Raw genomic sequence first — 22,836 nt, 5'->3', positions numbered from 1 at the left:
CTCCCGCTGCCTTATCCAGATGAGCCCGTATCTGGAATACTGGATCCAATTAGGGCAACAGTACAAGAAAGACATTTTCATGTTGGACCTCAGCTGGGACCATCGAGGCAGGGAGCCGGTGCATGGGTCAGGCTGAGGGCATTGGTTTTGATCTCATGGAGAAGAGGTGAGCATGGAGTCTAATCTGCAGTCCTAAACAGGGTTAAAGAGAAGATGGAGCTGGAGTCTTCTCTGAAGTGCACCATGATGGGGTAAGAGACAAGGAGCTAAAGCTGTGCTGAGAGGAAGTGTGGTGGGACATAAGCTGTTGCTGCTGCTGACTGTGCTAACCCAGAAAGGCACGCCCCCAACCCCCCCCCTCCCCCCAGTAAGACTGCAGCTCTTCAGGTCACTGGCTGCACAGAGTGTCTGATCCTGGTGTTAGTACCAGAGGATGGTGGAAAAGATGCCTGCATATAGTACGAGCAGGCAAATTATTTGCCATGTTTAGTCACAGAGCTCAAGGAAGAGGTAGAGAGGCTAAGAAGTATTAGGGAGAGTGAAAGGGATATAGACGAGTGGAGTTGCACCTTTTTGACCACAATAGAAGTTCAGCAGGAGACAGAGAAGCCCTACCCCTCCTGCCATCAGGCTGATGGAGCAAACTGAGTAGATGGGGGGGAATGGAAACAGATCCCTGACTTGGAGAAGTAAAAGAATCCCATCACAACCCACATCGCCTCCCTGGGTGCCCTTAAAGAACAGGGTGAGACCCTGGAGCCAGAGGGTGAGGCAGAGGACAGTCAAGAGGAAGATTTGTCTGGAGGATCTCTTGGTTGTGCCCCGTCTACCACACAGATTACAGCCACAGGTACAAAAAGAAAAAGAAGGATAGTTGTAGTCAGTGACTCCCTTCTAAGGGGAACTGAGGGCCCTATGTGCCAACCAGAACCATCTCACAGGGAAGTCTGCTGCCTTCCCAAGGCCCCAGGTGAGGGATATTAGTAAGGAGATTCCCTGGGCTTATCCAACCCTCTGACTATTACCCACTGTTGGCAGTCCAGACTAGCAGTGATGACGCTAATAAAAGAGGTATCAGGGTAATCAGAAGGGACTTCAAGGCTCTGGTTGATTAGTTAATGGGACAGGAGCACAGGTGGTGTTTGCCTCAGTTCCTGTGGTAGCTGGGATGAACGGGGAGAGGAGTAGGAAAACCCATCTTATCAATAGGTGGCTAAAGGATTGGTGCCACCAGTAGAATTTCAGTTTTTCTGATCATGGGGCAAATTCTATGGTGCCAAGCCTGCTAGAGTCAGATGGGTTTTGTCTGTCTAGGAAGGGCAAGAGAACTAGCCCATAAGTTGTCAGGGCTCATCAGGAGGGTTTTAAACTAGGTTTGAAGGGGTAAGGGGTTGAAACCAGACTCTCCACTGATGAGTCTGAACATGGAGAGCCAAAGCTGGGGGTGAGACCAGCAGCCCAGGTGAACTGCATGTACACTAATGCACACAGTATGGATCACAAGCAAGAGGAGCTGGAAGCCATTGTGCAGCAGGCAAGCTATGACAATGTTGCCATGAGGATGTGGGATGACTCGCACAACTGGAGTGCTGCCATGGGTGGCTACAGGCTCTTCAGAAGGGACAGGCAAGGTAGGAAGGGTGGAGGGGTGGATCTATATGTCAGAGAGTCTCTTGGCTCTGTAGAACTTGAGGTCAGTAATGATACAGTTGAGTTCATGTGGATCAAAATCAGAGGGAAGGCCGACAAGGCTGACATCCTGGTGGGAGACTGTTACAGATCACCCCACCAGAATGATGAAGGGGATGAGTTACTCTACAGGCTGCTGGTGGATGTCTCCAAATTGCCAGCCCTTTTTCTTGTGGGTGACTTTAAACTGCCAGATGTTTGCTGGGAACTCAACACTGCAGAGAGGAGCAGTCCAGCAGATTTCTAGAGTGTATAGAGGATAATTTCATGTTTCAACTGGGAAATTAAACCATCAGGGGTGGGACACTGCCAGACATTCTAGTTCATAAACAGAGAGGTGCTTGTGGGAGATGTGGTGGTCAGAGGCCTCTGGGGCACAGTGACCATGAAATGTTGGAGTTTTCCATACTCAGAGATGCAAAGAGGGCCATCAATAAAACCTCTGCCCTGGACTTCTGGAGGGCAAATTTCAGCCTCCTCAGAAGACTGGTTCAGAGTGTACCCTGGGAAACAACCCTTGAAAACAAAGGGGTTCAGGAGGGGTGGACATACTTCAAGAAGTAAGTCTTGACTGTGCAGGAGCAGGCTCTCCCAGTGTGCTGAAAGGAAGCTGACAGGGTAGATGACCAGCCTGGCTGAACAGGAGTATTTTGAAGGAAATCAGGAAAAAAAGGTAGCTTACCAACTATGGAAAAAAGGGCAGACTACTCATGAAGAGTTTAGGAATATAGTTAAGTCAAGCAGAAAGAAAATTAGAGATACAAAGGCACAATTTGAAGTTAATCTGGCCACTTCTGTTACAAATAACAAAAAGTCTTTCTACAAATGTATGTATGGCCAAACTTTGCAAACGAAGATTTGGAAAGGGCTCTCCCCACGCGGGTGTGCCCTTTCAGCCTGCACAGTGGATTTTTTAGGTGAGACACAGAGTGCACAGAACTGGCCCCACCATTTAAGTCCTGAGGTCCATCTGCCATGGCTGAGCGAGCTTGGACAGTGACAGTGAAGTCCTTGGGACTGTCTCCAGCACCCGGTACTGACCAGGGCTGACCCTGCTAAGCATCCGAGATCAGATCGGATCAGATGGCAGGGAGGCATTGAACTGCCAGGGTACGGTCTCCACTGAGACTCGAACTCACGACCTTAGGGTTCAGAGTTCGGAGTGCTCTCCATTACACCACAGGACCGTCCCCTTTCTACAAATGCATCAATAGCAAAAGAGGGGGCAAGGATAACCTTCATTCCTTGTTGGACATGGGGTGGAACATAGTTACCAAAGATGAGGGAAAAGATGAGCTACTTAATACCTTCTTTGCCTCAGTTTTCAACAGTAGGACAGGTTGTCCTCAGGACAACTGGCCTCTGAAACTGGTACACAGGGATGGGGAGCCAAATAGCACCCCTGTAATCCAGGAGGAAACAGTTAGAGACCTGCTGAGACCCTTATATCCTCACAAGTCTTTGGAGCAAGATGGGATCCATCCTAGAGTGGTGAGGCAGCTGGCAAAAGAGATCTCCAAGACACTCTCCATCATTTACCAACAGTCCTGGCTCTCTGGGAAGGTCCCAGATGATCAGAAGTTGGCCAATGTCATGCTGATTCACAAAAAGGGCTGAAAGGAGGGTCTGGGAAACTACAGGCCTGTCACCCTGACCAGTGCCTAGCAAGGCTATTGGAGCAGATCATCCTGAATGCAATCACATGGCACCTACAGGATGGACAAGGGATCAGACCAAGCCAGCCGACGTTTATGAGGGGCAGGTCCTGTCTGACCAACCTGATCTCCTTTTATGACTGGTTGACCCACTTGGTGGATGAGGGGAAAGCTGTGGATGTGTCTATCTAGATTTCAACAGTCTTTGACACTGTTTCCTATAACATTCTTCAGGAAAAGCTGCAGCCCACAGCTTGGACAGGAGCACTCTCTGCTGGGTTAAGAGCTGGCTGGCTGGCCAGGCCCAGAGAGTGCTGGTGAATGGAGCTGCATCCTGCTGGTGGCCGGTCACCAGTGGTGTCCCTCAGGGGTCAGTGTTAGGCCCCATCCTGGTTAATATCTTTACTGATGATCTGGATGAGGAGATTGAGTCCACCATCAGCAAGTTTGCAGATGATACCAAGCTGGGGGGTAGTGTCGGTCTGCTGGAAGGCAGGAGGGCTCTGCAGAGGCACCTGGATAGGCTGGAGGGATGGACTGATTCTAATGGGATGAGTTTTAACATGGCCAAGCACCGGGTCCTGCACTTTGCCCACAACAACCCCATGGAGCACAGCAGGCTGGGGACAGAGTGACTGGAGAGCAGAGAGGCACCTGGGAGTTCTGATTGATAGGAAGCTGAACCTGAGCCAGCAGTGTGCCCAGGTGGCCAGGAAGGTCGATGGCATCCTGGCCTGTATCAGGAATAGTGTAGCCAGCAGGAAGGGAAGTGATTCTTCCCCTGTACTCTGCACTGGTGAAGCTGCACCTCAAGTCCTGTGTCCAGTTCTGGGCCCCTCAATTCAGGAAGGACATTGAGGTGCTGGAGCAGGTCCAGAGAAGGGCAACAAGGCTGGTGAAGGGACTGGAGAACAAGTCCTGTGAGGAGAGGCTGAGAGAACTGGGTTTGTTCAGCTTGGAGAGGAGGAGGCTCAGGGGAGACCTTATCACTCTCTACAACTACCTGATAGGAAGTTGTAGCCAGGCGGGAGTTATCTCTTCATCAAGGAGACCAGCAGTAGGACAAGAGGGCACAGTCTTAAGCTGTGCCAGGGGAGGTTTAGATTAGATATTAGGAAGAAACTTTTCACAGAGAGAGTAATCAGGAATTGAAGTAGGAATTGCCCAGGGAGTTGGTTGATCATCATCGCTGGAGATTTTTAAGGTGACACTAGATGAGGCAGTTAGTGTCATGGTCTAGTAAGCACAATGATTGGATCAAAGGTTGGACCTGATGATCTTGGAGATCTTTTCCAACCTGGTTAATTCTATGATTCTAAGGAGAAACCTGCTTTCCTTGATAGAGAGGAGTGATTGTACATCTTGGAGATGACCAACACTTGTTTGGAGAAAGCCCAAAGCAGTCTGGTCAGAGCTAGCCATATTTTCAGCAGGAATTGAATTCAAGGTCTCTCGAGATTTCTCCTCACTAAACTTTTTCTAGTTACATGATTTCATGGTGAAACAGCAGAGTCCTGCCAGATGGTGGAGTACTGATGAGCCCAGCTGGATACACAGCTCCAGTCTGTCACAACCCCCATAGTATTAGAGGGATATTTATTAAAATGATGAAGACAGAATGGGAAGGATCACGGCTAACAAGCTCTGAACAGGAAATGATGGCTGAAGAGGGAGTGGGTATTTGCAGTCTCCAGGATTTACTGCTTAGAGTCAATATTAGTAAATCAATCAGCCAGGTTTTCTTATCTCTGCAAGACCAGGCTCTTATGGGATAGAATGGCTTTTCACTGAGCTCTGGTGGCCTCTAGCCCTCAGTTTCTTGCCTACTTCTTTCTGCTGAGACTTAGCTATGACTTCACTTCTGCTAAGGACAGGAAGACCTTTGTGGCTCAAAACATCATCCATAAGCAACAACCTGCTACAAATCACCCCTGACTTTCTGCAGATGTGGGGGACCCTGTGTCACAAGAGCAATTTGAGAAGTGGGAAGCCAGGGTGCACAAAACAGACAACCTCCCTTCTCCCATAGAGCTGCAAGAATGTTTACTGAAAGGATATTGAAAGGTAATTGGCAGTGCACAGAAAAGAGTCTGGTTCTCCTGGACATGGTATCAAGTTCCCTCTCTTTAGCTGTCCTGTCATAGCTATGATTGTCAGCACTCAAGATGTCACACTCTTCAGGATGTGGGGACAGGACCTGTGGCTGTGAGATGAGGTCACAGCAGGATGTTCAGTCCAGCATAGTTGACATTAACCAACATCAGGATGATTCTCACAAGTGAGGAGACAACTAAAACGGTCATGTCCACTACATATCACAACATGTCTTGGTCTGTGTGCCTCAGGAAGCAGGGCAGAGCATCCTGGAAGAGCCTCAGGCAGCCCTGTCACTATATAGCACAGTAAAGATCACTATGTCAGCCACTTACCTGTGCTGACCCCATGACTCAGAAGCCATTTCCCTGCACCCATCACCTACTCTTCATCATCAAGAAGGTTATAGTCAGTTAAAGGTTTCCCTTTCTGAGTCTTCCCTTTCATGTCAAACACAGATCATATTTGTCATCCCAGAGGGCGAAAACTTCCCTTATTGGACAATATTAATGGTTCTGGGTAAAGATACCTCTCTTGTACTCAGGAAGGGGGGGAGGGAGGAGGTGATTTCTTACATCTGCAAAACAGCAGATGCAAGACACATCTAGATACATCTGCCCCTGCCCCTGCCCCTGCCAGGCCACTCATGCAACAGAACCTACCTCATGGATACACGTGTCCAGCTTCATATGTGAACTCCATCCGTATAAGCAAGAGCTCTGTTATCTGTCCTTTCATCACAGAAGGAAGCAGGGCACGGTGAGTGAAAGTGCTGATAAGGATGGCCTTATCTTTCCCTTGTTTAGTTTGCGATAAGATTTGCAGGCACACCTTTCTTACAGTCTGCCAAAGAAGCCAGTTAAATAGAGTAAGAGAGCGGATGTAAGATTGTGCAGTACCTGGGATTACTCCAGGACTTCTGGGCAGCAAAGGCATCTCCACAGAGATAGCAGAGGTGTTTTCTCTGGTTCCTGCACACCTCTGGCCACAGGGAGCTCTGCAGTCCTTGAAGTGCAAGAATTGGCACTGCTGCCCCTATGTGTTTTCCGTAGTGTGTTGCTCTGTGTTCACAGAGACCTCACTCTGACAGGCCTTCACCATATCCTGCAGCTCTACTTCATGTTGGAGAGGGTGGAATGTAGTTGTTTTGTCCCCTCCTTCACTGATGGGAGCTGTAAAATGAGTCCAAAGCCTCCCAAAAGTTTCTTCTCCCCAAAATCTAATGAGCTCTGGAAACCAGGAGAGTTTCCAGATGTGGAGTAGAGAGCATGGCTAATTCTCCCTCCCTGTGAGCACTACAGAGGATTGGAGAGCTGGGATGAGCCACTGCCTCTTGCTGATCTCCACCAGCTGGGGCTCCAGCAGGTGGAAGGGTCTCCTGGTGTGCCTGGCAAAAGCCACAACCCAGCCTCTTTGCAACATGGTGTGGGCATCACTTGCAGGAGGACCCCAGCACAACTTTTGTGATGGTGCTCAACCATAACGTGACCTGCCTCTGGCTCCATTTCAGGCCGGTGCAGCCTCAGCTGCCTTGATGCAGTGCCTTGGTCTAGGATCAGCAGACCTCCCAGCCAGAAGCTCCCTTCATGCTGCAGGGCTTCCGCAAGGCCCTGTGGTTGTACATGAGCTATTTGGTGTTACAGCTGAGGTTTGGATGGCTCATGGCAGATGGTGAGAGATCTTGCTCTGCTCCCACCAGTATCAGTTACTCAAAGGGACAGTGAAACCTTGTGTTAGCTGGTATGTCTATGGAGACCAACAGTGCCAGGATACCTGTGTAGGGAGACTTATTCGTCCACAGAAGCTGCTCACGGGGAATGGGCTGCATTTGCATAGTTATAGCACTGCTGGATGCTTACTGCTTTGACACCCCCCCAGGGGCTTTAGAGCTTCTGGCAGTGTGTCATCCCCGGATTTCAGTGTGGAGAGGCTATGCTAATCCCTGGTAAACACTTGCCCCTCATGTGATGTCCCTGGGACCAGGGCAGGGGTGGGAGTCAAGGGTGTCCCTCTTGCCCCCGGAGAGACTTTTACTGGTGTCTCCAGTGAGTTATCACACATGTTGTGATGCAGAGCCTGGAGGGCTCTGCGTCAGCAACAGCATCTCCAGAGACATAAAAAAATCCCTCAAATCAAGGGTGACCTCAGGGCCTGGTCTGCGCTGTGCTCTGGGAGACAGGCCGTTGGTAAATTAGATAATGGCAATACAACATCCACTCCACCTCAAGAGGAGAAGGACGCTCTGTGTCAGGATATTACAGGAATGTGAGCGGGCCGCTTCCCTTGCCATGCACATGAGTGAAGACCACAAGACCCAAAACATGGGGAGAGAGAGAGAGAGGGCGTCCCATTCCTTCCTGGCTTCAGGAAACATCCTGTGTGCATGACTGGGGAGCCAGGAACACAGTGGCTGTGCGGAGTGGCTCATCTCTTTGCCCCAAATGGCATTTCCCTGACAAAAGTTTATGATTCAGCCAAGTTTCAGCCTGTTGCACTCAGCCGTTCTTAACCATCTTTTCTTTGCCTAACATGGTGGCTCAGCAAGGTCAGAATGAAGCTGCATAGAAACTGAAAACAAAAAAACATTCCAGACTCTAGGAAAACAAGCTGTTTATTATGATGGAAAACTGACTGAGAAAGACCTTCAAACTGAAAATAAAAACACATATGGCTGTAGGGTTTCAGGGGTGCAGGAAAAATTCCAAACTGGGCAGCTCCTGCCAGAAAATCATGGTGAGTTTCAGGTTTGCAATGCCACTCACAATTCTGCAAATCAGAAATGCCCAAGTGAAACAGCCTGTCTGCAGAGAGAGCAGGGGTCTCATAAGCCACAGGCAGCAGGCAACTCTCAAAGGACTGCCTCTGCACAGTCAACCACGTTGTAACCTGAAAGAAGCATAGGAAGCAAGAAGAGCGTGGTTTTATGACCAATCAGAAAGAAGCTGCTGCAATACTTATCAGAGTTTGCAAGGCAGGAGGCAAAATAAGAAAAAAACTCCAAACCATCAGAAAATTAATATAAAACATGTGAGTTGGATTCGTTATCCTGGTGGTCATTTTCCAGAGAAGTATTCAAGTCTTGCAATATTTCTGCTTCTGCAGGTTTCACCACCTCCTCTTCACCTATAAGGCATGTAAGATCATTTTGTATTTAGGGGCTCTCATGCATTATCCTTCTGTCCCATGCTGAAGCCCCCATGGCCAGTCTCCTGTAGTTGCCTGTGATAATTGGTAGCTTTAGATGGACTGGTTGCTTTTCAAGGGCAGTTCCAGTTGTAGACTGTAGACAGGAGTTGGAGAAGGTAAAGCGCCAATGGGTTTAAAGGCAGGAGGCAAATAAATGCAACCCTGATGGTTGCCCATTTCAGGACCTCAGGACTGGAATCTGGACTGGTGTGATATGCCACAGTCAGCCACAGGCCCTAGGATGGAGAGTGGCTGCTTTTTGTGGCACTGAGGGCACTAAATGCCTTGCAGCAAGAGGCTTTTCTTCCCTGCTGGCACAGACATTGCAAGAAATGCAGTAATTGGGAGTCAGAGGATAATCATGTCCTCTGAAGCATATCCTAGGTTTTTCTGGTTTTGAAGCAACCTGCATGCTGGGCCCACTGACTACTGTAAGTAAATACGCTCTACACTTTCCAAGGCAGATCTGGGAGAAACTCCTGCTGTGTTAGCTGTAAATGGATTTCCCAAGTCCAGACACCAGTCTGCCAGTCAGACCAGCTTAGTGCCCTCCAAGCCTCAGTCCTGCCAAGTTTTGAAGGTGTAGTTGCCTGCGGACACCTTGCTCCTTTTTCTAGTGCCCACCATTCCCTTCCCAGCACTCCAGTGCCAGTCCTGAAACCAAGTGGACTGTGGACAGAGCATGCCCAGACTTTGTCTCTTCCTGACCAGCTCTGACCTCAAAAAACAGCTTCTTCTCTCCACAGCATCTCTGCCCTAATGTGATTATTGGCAGAGCCACAGAAGTGTTTTTAGGACAAGTAACTATTTTGGACCAGGGACCACAGACAACATCACAGTGATGTCACTGACAGTAGTGGACTTTTGGAGAAGCACTGTCTGTCCCCACAGCCCCAGCAACTCCCCCACCCTTTCACAGCTCCACAGATAATTGTTTGGCAGGATAGGGACCCATGCTCTAGAGATGCTGTGGGATGATTGTTGATAAGGTGAGCAACCTTGGCTGACAGTCCTCTGGAGGCAGGACTGCAATGCCCTTGAGCCACCATGGGGCCAGCAGCTCTGTGGCTACTCACCTGCAGGATCCAAGCTCCTGACTGCTGGCTCCCCTTCCACTGCTACCTGTTGCATCCCACTGACTGGGTTCTGGATGGTCAGCCTGGGCAGGTGTTCTTGGTATGCTGGTTCAGGCTGTGTAGGCTCAGAGTGCACTGGCTCAGCCTCCTCTTGCAGGTCAGGCTGAGGGTCTATAGTTGGTTCTGGGTCCAGGATGGCCTTCACCTCCAGCTGATGACCCCGTCCTCTTTTGGCTCTTCTGCCTCTCCTTTGCTGTTGGTTCTTGTGCACCCTGCCAGGGCGTTTCACAGGGATGAAGGCTTGGGAGTAGGGCAGAGGACTTGCCCTCCTGCCCCAAGGCTGCTTTACTGGGTCACCTGTTGTAATTGTGACCCAGTTCATCCCAGCAAAAGCTGCACTTCTGCAGCCCTCCTCCTGAGCCCTGCACGACAGCCTCCTGTAGCTGCACTGGTGAGCAGGAGCTTGGGCACCAAATTTTTTCTCAACCCCACACTATCATTGAGTTTTGTTTGTCAGCCAACCATCCACCTACATTACCCACACCCTCATTCACCTCTGCCCCCCAACTACTGGCTACAGGTCACCTTTCCCCATTGAAGACTTATGGCTCTGTCCTTGGGTGAAGATGAAAAGGTTGGGCTTCCATACCTGGGCTCACCTTAAGTGCACCATGAAAACGATTCCACAGCAAAAGCAAGATTTACCTCAGAACCCACTGAGCTGAGTCTTTCTCCAGGGCTTCTGCTTTTCTTTTTCTGAGCAGCTCCCGGTCTCTCAACCGGCGGGTTATGATGACATCTACAAGGATAAATTGAGTGCTAATTTGGCATTCTGGCCAAGAGCAGAATTTGATCCCTCCCTCCCTAGTGCTAGAGCACTGATGCAAGAGGCTGTGCTTTTTTTGGGTCTTGATACAAAAGTGCTTGGGTGCTGTACTTTCAGCTCAGCCTCAGTGGGTAGGATCTGATGACACAGCACCCAAATCTCACAGGCTCCAAGCCTGAAAACTGCTCTACATTTCTTATTGCAATTTTCTTCCTGCTGCTGCAGTCTTGAGGTGACCCTTGTCCAACCTACTCCCCTACTGTAGTAGAGACCTGGGGCCTGTTGGAAGCATGAGGGGGGCTTTCTGTGCAACAAGGGAAGTATGATATCCTGTGGTCAGATATCACTACAAATTGCAGGATAATTCTTCTTGTTTGTTCCATTGTTACCCTTTTTCCCAGCCAGCTGTAACTGGCCAGTGCTGAAAATAAGACACTTATCTAACTAACTGAGGAGACAGCCTTGGACGGCAGAACAACCAGTCCTAGAACACAGGAGCAGCTCTATGAGGGTGAGCACATGAGCCAGAGAGCACAGCCTTTCCTCACCAGAGATGCTCATATGTATTAGGCTGAGACCCTGTAGGGGATGGAGACCCAATCAGAAACAAAGACAGGGCTAGTACATGCTGCTGGGGTTGAGAAAACTGGTCCCAAAGACCATATAAGCAGCCCCAGGCAGGTCTAAAGCTATGAGGAAGACCATGGCAAGGCTAAAGAAAGACTAACTGGTGTAAGAAAGCTCCAGTGCTGTCTTTAGCATTTGGGCAAAATGTGCAGGTTAGCTACAGCTACACATAGAGAGATGCACCCCCCAGATCCCAGACACCCTGTGACATGCTTTCGTAGGCCAAGCTGAGCTGTGCCCATTTCACTGACTACGAAGAGGTCCAAATGGCTTCCTGAGTCAAAGACCAGCCTGGTGAATGGTCTGAACTTCACTCTCCATGTCTTTGTACTAAAAGACAGCATCCCTGATGATGTGGCGATAGGTCCTATTGTTTCTGCTTCAGTCAGCTTGAGTTTTCTAGCTTGGACTCCAAACTGTGATAATAAAAACCTGGCTCAAATCAAGCATCATGAGACAATCCCATGAGACAAAGGAAAACACCACTTCCCTGACACTTGGAGGGAGAGGAAATACTTCTCACCTGTATACTGAAGAGATCACAAAAGAACTGATTTTCATAGTTTCGACAAAACCCACATAACGAAAAAGCAGAACTATGACCTGCTCCTTTTAGAGGTAATCAGATCCATCTCCTTTCACAAAAACCCTCATCTCACACTAAAGTATTAGATGAAAACAGTGAAAATGGTCATTTTGTCATTCCCTTGATCAGCTGAGAGAATTGATAAGGTAAGAATGACTTAGGAGCCTGAGCTGGAAATACAGCTCTTCTATCCAAGGTGTCTGTTAAATGCAAGAAAAAACATAGTCCAGGACAGAATAAATCAAAACTGACCATGGGATCCAGCCTCTACCCAAAGTAGATCTTTACACAAGAACTTCTGATAATTAATTATAATCTTGCAGAAATTTAACTTGGAAAAGATTTATGTTCATCTCTGTTCCAATGTTCTCATCAAAGCAGAGTCAACTTTAAAATTACATCAGACTGTCCAGGACCCTGTCCAGGGAAGTTGAGAATAACTCGAAGAAAAATGGGAGATCATTCCCCAATATAAAGCAGTATCAGAGGCCGTAGTACTCAGCCAGCAGTAGATGGCTCTGCCATCCACATAGCTAAGGGCAGAAAGCTACCTGGGAAGATGAGGTTACAAGTTGCAGTAGCAGGATCTGCACAGGGCTTCAGTTCAGCTACTGAAGTTAGGTAATCCCTTGGACATCCCATTTGCAGCCAAGGTAACTTTCTCTTCCCTTCAAAATGTCTTGTGAGCTATAAAAACCTTTTTATCTGTTTGCAATCAGTCTCCTTACCAGTCCATTCTAAGCTATCACCCCTCCTTAATTTCTAACTGGTCCAAGAAAGCACTCCCACAAGAGCTTCAAAGCTGTCTTTCATCTGCCAGCACTAGGCAGGAAAATCACAGCAAAACATATGCATCCTGATGAAAAAATATGTACAAGACACAAAGACATGGAGATTAAATGAAAAGGAAAAAAGAAATCAAGTTATAAGAACAATGAGACAGTATTGCCAGTCTGCAAACAATCTATTGATGCTACCTGAGGGACTTAAAGTTGAAAAGCCTTTACACGTGTTTCTGCCTTTATGACCTGGAACACAACACATAAAAAATCATATACACTTGCAGTTAAATTGCATCCTCCACCCCCAAGCATAAAATAATAATTACTAGCTGCTATTTTAGAAACCACTACTGACAAAGATCATTCTCTCCTCTCTCCAAAAACTCGAGTTTAGGAATGGTCTTATCGTTACCTGGCACAGTATACTCCTCACAGGCTGCAGAGGGTGGTAGGGAAGAATCTGGAGAAGCATGGTCTTTGCCTAAACTCTCCATTGCTCTTTAAACAGGGAGCAGCTTAGTTTCCTAGAGAAGGCATCTAGAGATACTGGTACAGCATAATGAGAGCTTGAAAAAAATGCAGACTGCCCGCCCCAAACCTCTTATCTGGCCAGGCCACTGGGAGTGTAATAATATTCTCCTTATCACAGTGCAAAGGTGTGCGAGTCTCTGTCCAGGATCTACTGTGTGGATTGCAAAACATGCTACTGTTTTCATACTGCAAATAATTCCACTTCAGAGAGGAAATTTACACTCTCTGCTGCTAAATTGTGACTCAAATGCTCAAATGCCCTCCTTTATAGTGGACAGATGTTGCATGGCAGGGCAGGATACATCATTGCCTAGCTGCTTGTTTCCAAACTGGGATGCAGGGAGGTGTTTTTGGTCCTTGAGGTCTGAAATGGGATGTATGCTGTCTGAAATGTGTTTGTGTAGTGCTGGTGGAAAGGGACATCCTCCAGCTCCTCTCACAGCAGGACTGTCTGCTGCATGAGGTCAGGATGGCTGTGTTGTCATATTCTTTGGAAACTCGTAAGGATGGACAGTGCCAAAGTCATGTTACCTGTCCAAGGGCTGCACCACCTTCTTGGGAAATCCAGACAGAATAATAAATCCATACCAGCTTGTCTGTGCATGTTGAGGACTTCCAATGATTCATTGATCCAGACCCCAACAAATTGAGGCCGTGAGCAAAGCACTTCACTCATGAAGCAGGATGCAATGGACAGCCCCAGTAAAAACAGTGGAAGACCCAGCTAGTCCCTTGCTCCCACAGGATAATTTTCTTCAGTGGTTGTTCCTAGCTCCCTGCTGTCCTTCGTAGCCCCAAATCTGCACAGCATGTGGCCTCATGCAGCCTCTGTAGGACCATTTTCAGGGCCAATATAGCTGCCAAGAGGAAGCTTCTGCTTGGTACAATAGCTTTGATGACAAGAGCCTGTTCCCTAGCTCAGTGCATGTGAGATGATGTGGCAGTCCTGGCCTCCCTTGAAATCTGCCTTCATAGTTTCTTACACCAGAATAGCACAGAAAAGCTCAAGATTATACTGTGTAACAACTCTGATGGACGAAACACACCTCTTCAGGCAGCTTCTAATGCAGTCAAGTGCCAGGTTATTTGGGATTCAGCTTCTACCAACATTTTTCTCCTGAGACACTCAACTATTTATGCACCGGTGAACTCCTTGTGCTTCTAATCCCTTCCCTCCCTGCCCACCATGAATTCAAAGTGGCTCAAAGGCTGATAGAAGAACCTGACAATGTTCTTCTACCTCCAGGTCCTCACAGCAGGGTTGAGCCCACTTCCTTGAGCCAAGACTTGTCCTGAAGCAGAGCAATTCCTCAGGGATGAGCAGACCTGACCTGCCTCCAGTCTTTGCCTGTCTGTTTTGTTTTTATTGTACATCCTTTGCTCAGCAGGATCTCTCTCTAAGTCCTTGGAAGCTCCTGAGCTTGAAAATTCATGCATATGGATTTCTTAAGGTGTAACCTTGGGGGTCCATGTCACCTCTGCTGCCTTTTTGCTTATCCCAAGTTACCACTTTGCTCTAGGGCTTCTGCCCTGTGTCCACTGCAGATTACTTGGTACCTCCAGAGAGGTGGAGTAGGTCTAACAGGCCCAAAAGCAGCAGCAGGGTGGTGGCAGCAGAGCAGATATGGGAACGCTCTGATATGGGAGGGTGGCCCAGGAGCATGGATGGCATAAAGAGATGTGAGGCTTCCAAGTCATTCACAGAGTAGTTTCTTGTAACTCAGTCACAAGTGAAGGCAGAATGTCCCAAACTGGTGAGGGTGTCCATGTTCCAGCACTGTGTGAGTCTGCATGGTCCTGGGGACACCCTTGTCATGCAGACATATGAAAACTCTGTCCTTCAGAATGCTTTACTGTGCAATGGCATTGTTTGTGCAGGAGAGAAACATATCAGACCTCAAACATTGTGTTCATTTTTGGGTCCCTCATTACAACAAAGACTATCATAGAAGTTGTATAGAATTCAAATATATATATATTCAAAAACATTATATAGAATGTGCTTTGTCGGAAGGGATCCATCAGGCTCATCAAGTCCAACTCCTGGCACTGCACAGAACACCCCAAGAATCACACCATGTGCCTGAGAGTGTTGTCCAAAAGGCTTGTCAGTATTGGTACTGTGACCCTTCCCTGGGGAGCCTGTTGCACTGCTCAGCCACCCTCTGGGTGAAAAACCTTTTCCTGATATCCAACCTAAACCTCCGCTGACTCAGCTTCAGACCATTCCCTTGGGTGCTGTCACTGGTCATGAGAGTGAAGAGATTGGTACCTGTCCCTCCACTACCCCTGTGAGGAAGTTGTAACTGCCATGAGGTCTCCCCTCAGTCACCTCTTCAGGCTGAGCAGATCAAGTGCCCTCAGCCACTTCTCAAAGGGCTTCCACTCAAGAACTTTCACCATCTTCATTGTCCTCCTTTGGATGCTCTCTAGTAACTTAATGTTTTTCTTTTATTGTTGTACCCAAAACTGCTCACAATACTCAAGGTGAGACTACTCCAGTGCAGAGCAGAGCGAGACAATCTCCTCCCTCAACCGGCCGGCGATGCTTCGCCTGATGCCCCCAGGACACAGTTGGCCCTCCTGGTTGCCAGGACACTGCTGATTCATATTCAACTTGCCATTAACCAGGACCCCCATGTACCTTTCCATGGCACTGCTCTCCAGCATCTCGTTCCACAGTCTGTATGAACTTCCAGGATTGCCCCATCCCAGGTGCAAAAACTGCTGGAGCATGTCCAAAGAATAGCAATGAAACTGGTGAAGGGTCTAGAAAGCAAGTCCTGTGAGGCTGAGGGAGGTGTACATGTTTAGCTTGAAGAAAAGGAACCTGAGGGGAGATCTTATTGCTCTGTATAGCTACCTGAAAGTAGATAGTAACAAGTCATAGGACAAGAGGAAATGACCCCAATTGCTCGAGGAGAGGTTTAGGCTGGATATCAGGAAGGAGTTCTTCTCTGAAAGGGTTATTAAACACTGGAACAGAGTGCCCAGGGCAGTGGTGGAGTCACCATCCCTGGAAGTATTTAAAAGACGTGTAGACATGGTGCTCAAGGACATGGTTTAGTGCTGGACATGGCAGAACTGGGTTAATGCTTGGATTTCATGATCTTAAGGGTCTTTTCCAACCTAAATGATCTGTTATTCTATATCCTGGGCTACTTGTAGGTGATACGAATCGTGGAAGAAAGGGTGGAAATCCCTGTGTGTTTCAGTGCCCCATGGGAAATTGGCGCGTGCTCACGCTGTCGCTAACTCAGCTTCTCACACCCACCATCTACTCAGTCACTCCAAAGCCTGGTGAGGTCTGATAACTGACTCTTGACTCAGCAAAACATTGCATGTGATACTGCAGAGCTGATAGTGTGGATGTTTCTCTATTCTCCATCTTCTACCTCGAAGGGAGTATTTGTAAAAGACAAACACGTTGTGCCCTCAGAGTTTTTAGAAGTGCTTAACAGAATAGATGGACTTTAAAATCTTACAGAGATTGTTTGCGTCTCTAAGGAATGAAATCCCTGTAGGAGATTTGTCTCTTCTGTGTGACTTACTTTAATCCCAAGGAAGTGATTTTACTATCCCATGGGAAGGCTTTGGTAATGGTTAAAAATGTGGAAATTACAGACCCCACCATCTAGTTTTGAGTTATCTATGCTCTGAAGTAGAGGGAATGAGCGGCAGAGTCTTGCCCACAATGCCACTGGACTCATTTATAGTGCTGCCTTCCTGTGCCTCACTGTGCCCCACCAGCACCAGCAATTCAGTGAAATCTTCTCCAGCAGAGCTCCCTAGCAGATGTGGCCAAAGCTGCTTCCCCTTTGCTATGGATGAATTTGTGCAGCTGGGTTAAATTTTCTGACCAGTCTCAGTTGCATAAACTGTTGCAGCTGGACAACTTACAGTATGCCACGTGCTGCTTGCCTCCCCTTTCTCTTCATATTTCAGTTCATCTAGCCATGGGCCACCTTCACAGATGCACCCAGTTTCCTAGGTGAGGACCTGGAAGAGCTCAACTGGGATGCTCAGCAATCTGAGCATCTCCAATGTCACAGACTCCTGAAGTGTCATTGGAGCTACTTGGTAGGGGAACACTCTCAACCTTGGTTACATCTCACTATTTCCATTCCCTGACATAGCTTTCAAAAGTCCTGGAAAAGTTTTGTGCAAGGGTCAGCTGGAGCTAGGACTGCATCCTGCCACTTGGCCTGTCTCCTGACACTAGTGGGATGGCTGTTACTGTAGACACAACAGCACCAGGCTTTGGATCTCTGTATAAGTCAAAGGACTTTGTGAGTCTCCATTGTACCTCTCTTTCCTCTATCTGGCAATGCTACTGCAAGGCAATACCCAGAGACCCAAATATCACTTCTTGCAGTCATGGATGCAGCCCTGAGTCCAAGATTATCTGGGGGATAATGTGCAGATGGGGGAGCTACACCAGTGCCATACACTGTAGCAGGGTATGAGGGCACTTCTTCCAGTTTTGTCTGACAAAGAAGTAACTTGCAGGCTTATTCTTCACTCGCTGACTTGAGGCATATTTGGAGACAACTTGTCTGGATGCAACACATTTCTCTGGGAGCAGGACTACCACTCGCTTTGTGTCACAAACTATGGTGCCTGTGAAAACAGATACCTTCCGCCCCTGCCTTGACTGAAGCAACAAAAGATGAAAAACAGATGGACAAACCGAATGGCAAAATTGTATCAAAAGTGCAAATCCATGTTCATACCCTCTGACAGAGATCAGGGCATTGCAGGCATCCTGCTGTCCACCAGCTCTCTCCTGAGTCTCACCTGACCTTGCCAGACACAGATCTGCCAAGCTTCAGCGTCAGGCTCCCTGCAACCAGGCTGGTCTTGCACAGGCCTTGAGGTCTGTGGTGGTGTTAAATCACTCCCATCACACCTCCCTCAGCCTGCGACTTGCTTTTGAGTGATGTGAAACAACCAGACAACTTCACCAGTCTCTGGGGAGGACTGGTACTTCTGAATTCACTGCTTGTGGAGTCAATACCAACACTGTCCTGTGTCTGGCCATGCCCTGACCTTGCAGGTCTGGCCTATAAGTATGTGCTTTAGTTCTGCAATTTCTGAATAAACACTCCAGGTTGTGCTGGAAGCATGTGGTTTCCCTCTTCAGAAGAGCCTCTGGATTGTCTCTGTTGTTTTTTCCTCGCCTCTGCACATAAATAGGCATGCCTTTCAGGGCATGAAAAGCGATGGTCTGTAGCCACTCTGCCACTCTGTACGGCTCAAGCCATGGTGTGGGGCTGAGACACTGGTAACCCTTAAACACCCCAGGAGGAGAACGGGTCCCAGTTATGCATCATGCTAAGAAGGGCATAACCCTCCCCTCAGCCCTGGCAGAAGGCTGGGATACAGCTGCCAAAATACATCCTGCCTGTGCTGGGTTGGCAGCAGAAGGAGCAGAAAGCCCCAGGACAGAAGTGAGAAATACATTTTTGTTGTTCACCATGGAAGTGTTTTGGGGGCCACAACCCCACCACAGCCCTTCCCTGTGGTGCACAGGAGACACCAAGATCTGCAGAGGACTGGCAATACAGAAAAGTAGCTTGCAGTCAGCGCACCTCTCCCTTGCTACCTGAGGGCTGGAAGGGGACAGACAGGCTTGCAGAGTTCCAGGGCAAATGAGTGGGTGGTGTAATAGCAGCAGCTGTGGGTGGGTGGCAAGCCGTGTCTCCTCATCGGCAGAAATGGAAAGGGTCCAGGAAAGCAAAACAGGGATGATCAAAGCTTTTGACAACCCTGAGCAACTAGCCAGGGTACAACTTTTCAGCCCGATAAAGAACTTTTTAAGGAGAGAAAAGCTTTTGATGGCAGCAGCTGCCTCTGGGACAGAAAATGGTGGATGTAATCCATCTGACTAAGCATGGCTGGTTTATGCTTCTCAATACTATTTCCTGCTCCAGCATTAAATCTGTCAGCAATAGCTTTGTTGTGTGTTATGGTGCTACGTGTCCCATCTAGGGGCTCCGGCAAGGTGCAGAACTGGGTGAGAGGATGAATTCTAGCTGATCAAGCACAGTAGCCATGACACTGGCACAGCTCCCAGATTTGCAGAATGGTCACTGACTTCAGAGAGCTCACTTGACAATATGATGCACCCTGGACTCTTACTCATATGCCTGCAAATAAGACGTGTATACTACAGAGCAGAGGGAGCCCCAAGCCTTGCTGATGCACATTGACACTGTTACCTTGGTGGGACTGAGCCCTGCCACAGTCTCAAAGATGTCCCTGACACCAGCAGCAACCTAGATCTGAAATTTGTTAGATTTGAAGGTTGCTTTCAAGTGCTGGGGCAGAGATCTGGCATCCCTTGTGTTCAGCTTCTCCACTTCCATGCTTCTCTTTCCATGCTCCCATGTATTATCTGAGCTGACTGCTATGTGAAAGGCCTTTGGATAAAAAGCTGAATCACATCTAATATGAAATGTGCAGATGTTACTATTTTCAATTTAATTTATATCAGCTCTGGAAGCAGTTTACCAGGGAGCCAGGGAGTCATATTCTCCCATCCTGAGGAAACTTTGCTAAATTGCCTCCATCAGAAAAAAACCCTTGCACTTGTTCAGCACCTTCTTCACCAGGATTTGTGTGTTTCTTGCTACTCCCCCCATGGCCTTTATCACAGTGCAGAACATCCTGTTTTGTGGTGTGGATTTGAAATTAATGTTTTGACTACACTTTTAGTAGCCCTTTATGGGAATTGGCTTGTGATGTTTTCCCTCAGCCTTGCATTACAAAAGTGCTGTTTCAATAAGATGGTGCATGTCATTTTTTATTATTTACCATAGCTAACTTAAGTGTGCAATCAGCACAGAGCACACAGGATCAATTAATCATCTGTTTCTAGACTCAGGAATGCCATCAGAAAGTTCAGGTATCTTGACACTCCCCATCTTTCAAAATCCGGATGTCTTGCCTAGTTTTCCTAGAATAATATAGGAAAAAAGAGTGAGAGATCAAAAAAATACTCTGCATCATACTGTGGCTGCATTCCATCAAATGGAATGGAACTGACTATTACAAAATTGGCTTACTCATTTTCCTTCCTAAAAAGCTGAGGTGACTGCAAGTCATCCTGGCTCACAGATGTCCCCTCCCAGGGCCTGTGACACTAGTGGTGGGTCTCCAGCCCATCCTGTTCACAGCAGGGCTGTCCATAGTATAAGATTATGGTGGCTATGGCTCTGTCTGAGCCCTAATCACTGCCTCCCCAAGATTGGAGACCCCTCTCACACCTCCATGGTTTCCCCTGCATCAAATTTTCATCCTCTTGGACCTGCTGCTAGTGGCTCTCGCACCACATTTTATCACTTATTACCATCCCATTTACAATTGTAGGCTGCTGTGAAGTATGCCCAGGCCTCCCTCTCCCCAGACAAGCTGGGTGCAGCTCTTCTGCCCTTCCTGGCAGCTTTGCATGACAAGCTGGTTATCCCTCTCCTCCTGTGGCCCAGCACACGGTTTTTGTTACTTGCCATGCAAGTGCAGTCTGACATGGCTTTTCCCAGGCACAAATGACCACCCAGTTTCAGACTAAATTAGCCCCAGGAGGTCTCTGCAAAGGGCATGAGCTTACATTTGCTCCACACAGAGTTGGCATTCATTGGCATAGGTATTCCCGTCGGTCCCACAGATAGGCATGTACAGGAGGGGACAGGCCTGCAGGTCAATCATGTCTTCACACACTGGCTTGAAAGGAGAAACCATGGCATGCGTTTCAGTGACAGCAGGACTCATCTCTTCCTCCCACAATGCCCAGGCAGGAGCAAGTGCCACTGGCAACCTGGTTCCCTTTGCCCCAGATGGGGCAGGGCACACCCACAGAGGGAGTAGAGGCCACTGCACCACAGCACTCAGTGCAACTCGCAGCCCAGGCTTTAATGTGGGTTTGGTGCTGGAACACCAGTACCCATGAGGCTGTGAATCACTGCTGGCAACAATCTTTCTCCCAGGCACACCAGGCATACCCATCTCAAGCCATGAACAAGATAAAATGGAAACTTCTTACCCTTCTCAGGCCATTTCCTTCCTTCAGCTTTGCCCCTGAAACAGAGCAAAGATCCATGAGCATGGCACACCTGTGACTGATGGCAGAAGCACAAGTCATCAATAGAGAGGATCACATCCAAACCAAAGAGAAAGCAGTGTTGTGTAGAGCTCACTCAGGACCTGAATCGGCTGTGTGGGTTTATGAAGGGGGATCAGTTTGCTGCATGCCTCCCCTACTCTCCCTGCCAGCAGCACAGTACACAGCTCCCATCCACAGCTGAGCTGGCGGGGCCAAAGCTGTGAATGGCTGTTCCTACCCTGTAGACCTTCTTCCAGTGGCCCTCTCTCACAGTCCCTGGACCAAAAGTTCCACAGAGCATCCCACACATCTCAGGAAATGTGAAGCCATGCAGTGCTGCATGGGACATGGGGTATCCTCAGAAGGCTGGTGATGCCACGCAGCTGGACAACTGCAATCCCCAGGGAAAGCAGCATTTGGTGGGTCAGTTTTTTCAGTTAGGCAGAGTAGTACCAACAGTTCACAGCTCATCTATGCAATGCACAAATTAAGGGCATGAAGGCTCTCACACAGATTGCTTCAGGACCACCACTACATGCATCTAGGTAATAATGGCCTTCCAGTGCCTACAAACAGGTGCTTCTCACATGAATATGCTGAACACACAGTGTTCTTGCAAAGACTCACCAGTCTTCATGGAAGCAGGAACTACAGTAGCTGCCCACCCCAGTGTATGTTCTGTCCTCCCAGGATTTGGTTCTGGTTCACATTGTGGACTCTCCCTATCCCATCCCTCTTCCAAATGCAATAGTTGATGAACCACCCTGTAATCCTTGCCCCAGATTGCTAATAAGGAAAGCACTGTGTGTTGGCTCCAGGTCTTCTTCCTTATCATGCTGCCACTGTTTGTCCTCCTCAACTTTTCTCCAAACCCAAATTTCTGGATCTTTTTGCCCTGCAACCCATTTTTGGTCCTGCTGTCATTCCCAACCCACCACCAATGATCCATCCTCAAGCAGCAGAGCAGACTTACCATCAGCAGCAACAAGAGTCACCATTGCTGCCAACACCACCACCAGGTCCCTCACAACCATTGTTGGTTCAGGCAGACACACTCGTGCACCTCACTCTGCTCATGGCTGCCTTTATAGGGGAGGGCACCAGCTTATCTCAGGAGTGCTGGGAAAAGCAGCATTTTGATCTGTGCTGGGAACAGCTGCACTGTACACCCAGAGGGATCACTTGGGCACTCTCATGCAAGTGATAATTTTCCCTTGTGCCACTTGCCAGCTTCAAGTGACAGCACTGGAGGCTGCTTTACAATCCCTTTGCACAGTAGTCAGGGTTGGACAATGCTGCTCTTCCCTGGTTACCCCAGGCAACTTACTTCTGAGTGTATCTCGCCCAGCCCAGCCTTTCAGCTTTGCAGCTGCTATTCTTCTGTTGTGACAGCTATCTCCATTTGAGTTGTGAGACTACACAGAGAAAAGGCAGGAAATTCAGGTTTTGGGTGGTGATGCGGTGGCCTGAGCATTATCCCATGAGACCTAGCCAGGTAGAATCTCAGTGGCCTGACGCACTGGGCAGGACCCCAAGCACAACAGGAGGCCTGCCATCATTCTGTAGCAAGCCCTCAGTCACTGGGTGGGATGGAACAGACTGGGTCTACAGACGGACTGGAGGAAAAAAATTCAGTGGACTGGGAGCAGGGAGCTGCAGGTGCAGTTACTACCTGTGCGTAGA

General features: G+C 48.4%; 2 protein-coding genes across 3 annotated transcripts; both read right to left on the bottom strand.

Moving 5' to 3' along the window:
* Positions 1-8,031: 8,031 nt before the first annotated feature.
* HEMGN (hemogen) lies at positions 8,032-13,106 on the bottom strand. 2 transcript variants are annotated; one of them, XM_071580908.1, is made up of 4 exons: positions 12,934-13,106; positions 10,406-10,499; positions 9,701-9,972; positions 8,032-8,561 (listed from the first exon to the last, which is right to left on the bottom strand). In XM_071580908.1, exons 1-4 carry the CDS (start codon positions 13,013-13,015, stop codon positions 8,452-8,454), a joined length of 558 nt encoding a protein of 185 aa, XP_071437009.1. In that variant the 5' UTR covers positions 13,016-13,106; the 3' UTR covers positions 8,032-8,451. The 2 variants fall into 2 exon arrangements, with proteins under 2 accessions (XP_071437009.1, XP_071437010.1); XM_071580909.1 differs by lacking the exon at positions 8,032-8,561 and adding an exon at positions 8,575-8,718.
* Positions 13,107-19,955: 6,849 nt separating this feature from the next.
* SPINK4 (serine peptidase inhibitor Kazal type 4) lies at positions 19,956-22,187 on the bottom strand. Its single transcript, XM_071581189.1, has 4 exons — positions 22,127-22,187; positions 21,094-21,128; positions 20,662-20,774; positions 19,956-20,010 (listed from the first exon to the last, which is right to left on the bottom strand). Exons 1-4 carry the CDS (start codon positions 22,185-22,187, stop codon positions 19,956-19,958), a joined length of 264 nt encoding a protein of 87 aa, XP_071437290.1.
* Between the last annotated feature and the right edge of the window lie 649 nt (positions 22,188-22,836).

Source organism: Pithys albifrons, chromosome Z (genome assembly GCF_047495875.1).
Source record: "Pithys albifrons albifrons isolate INPA30051 chromosome Z, PitAlb_v1, whole genome shotgun sequence".
In the NCBI taxonomy this organism is placed as follows: Eukaryota; Metazoa; Chordata; class Aves; order Passeriformes; family Thamnophilidae; genus Pithys; species Pithys albifrons.
Note: the sequence above shows the minus strand (reverse complement) of the source record. Positions and strands in the feature narration are given on the sequence as shown.

What these genes read in the sequence shown, in the direction of transcription:
- HEMGN (XM_071580908.1), bottom strand. Translation starts at nt 13,015, where the DNA reads ATGGAGAGTTTAGGCAAAGACCATGCTTCTCCAGATTCTTCCCTACCA. An exon ending in TCAGCTCAGTGGGTTCTGAG is followed by an intron (nt 9,973 to 10,405) that starts GTAAATCTTGCT and finishes ACGCCCTGGCAG; the next exon opens with GGTGCACAAGAACCAACAGC. An exon ending in CAGGAGCTTGGATCCTGCAG is followed by an intron (nt 8,562 to 9,700) that starts GTGAGTAGCCAC and finishes CATGCCTTATAG; the next exon opens with GTGAAGAGGAGGTGGTGAAA.
- SPINK4 (XM_071581189.1), bottom strand. Translation starts at nt 22,187, where the DNA reads ATGGTTGTGAGGGACCTGGTGGTGGTGTTGGCAGCAATGGTGACTCTT. An exon ending in AAGGAAATGGCCTGAGAAGG is followed by an intron (nt 20,775 to 21,093) that starts GTAAGAAGTTTC and finishes TCTCCTTTCAAG; the next exon opens with CCAGTGTGTGAAGACATGAT. An exon ending in CAACTCTGTGTGGAGCAAAT is followed by an intron (nt 20,011 to 20,661) that starts GTAAGCTCATGC and finishes ATATTATTCTAG; the next exon opens with GAAAACTAGGCAAGACATCC.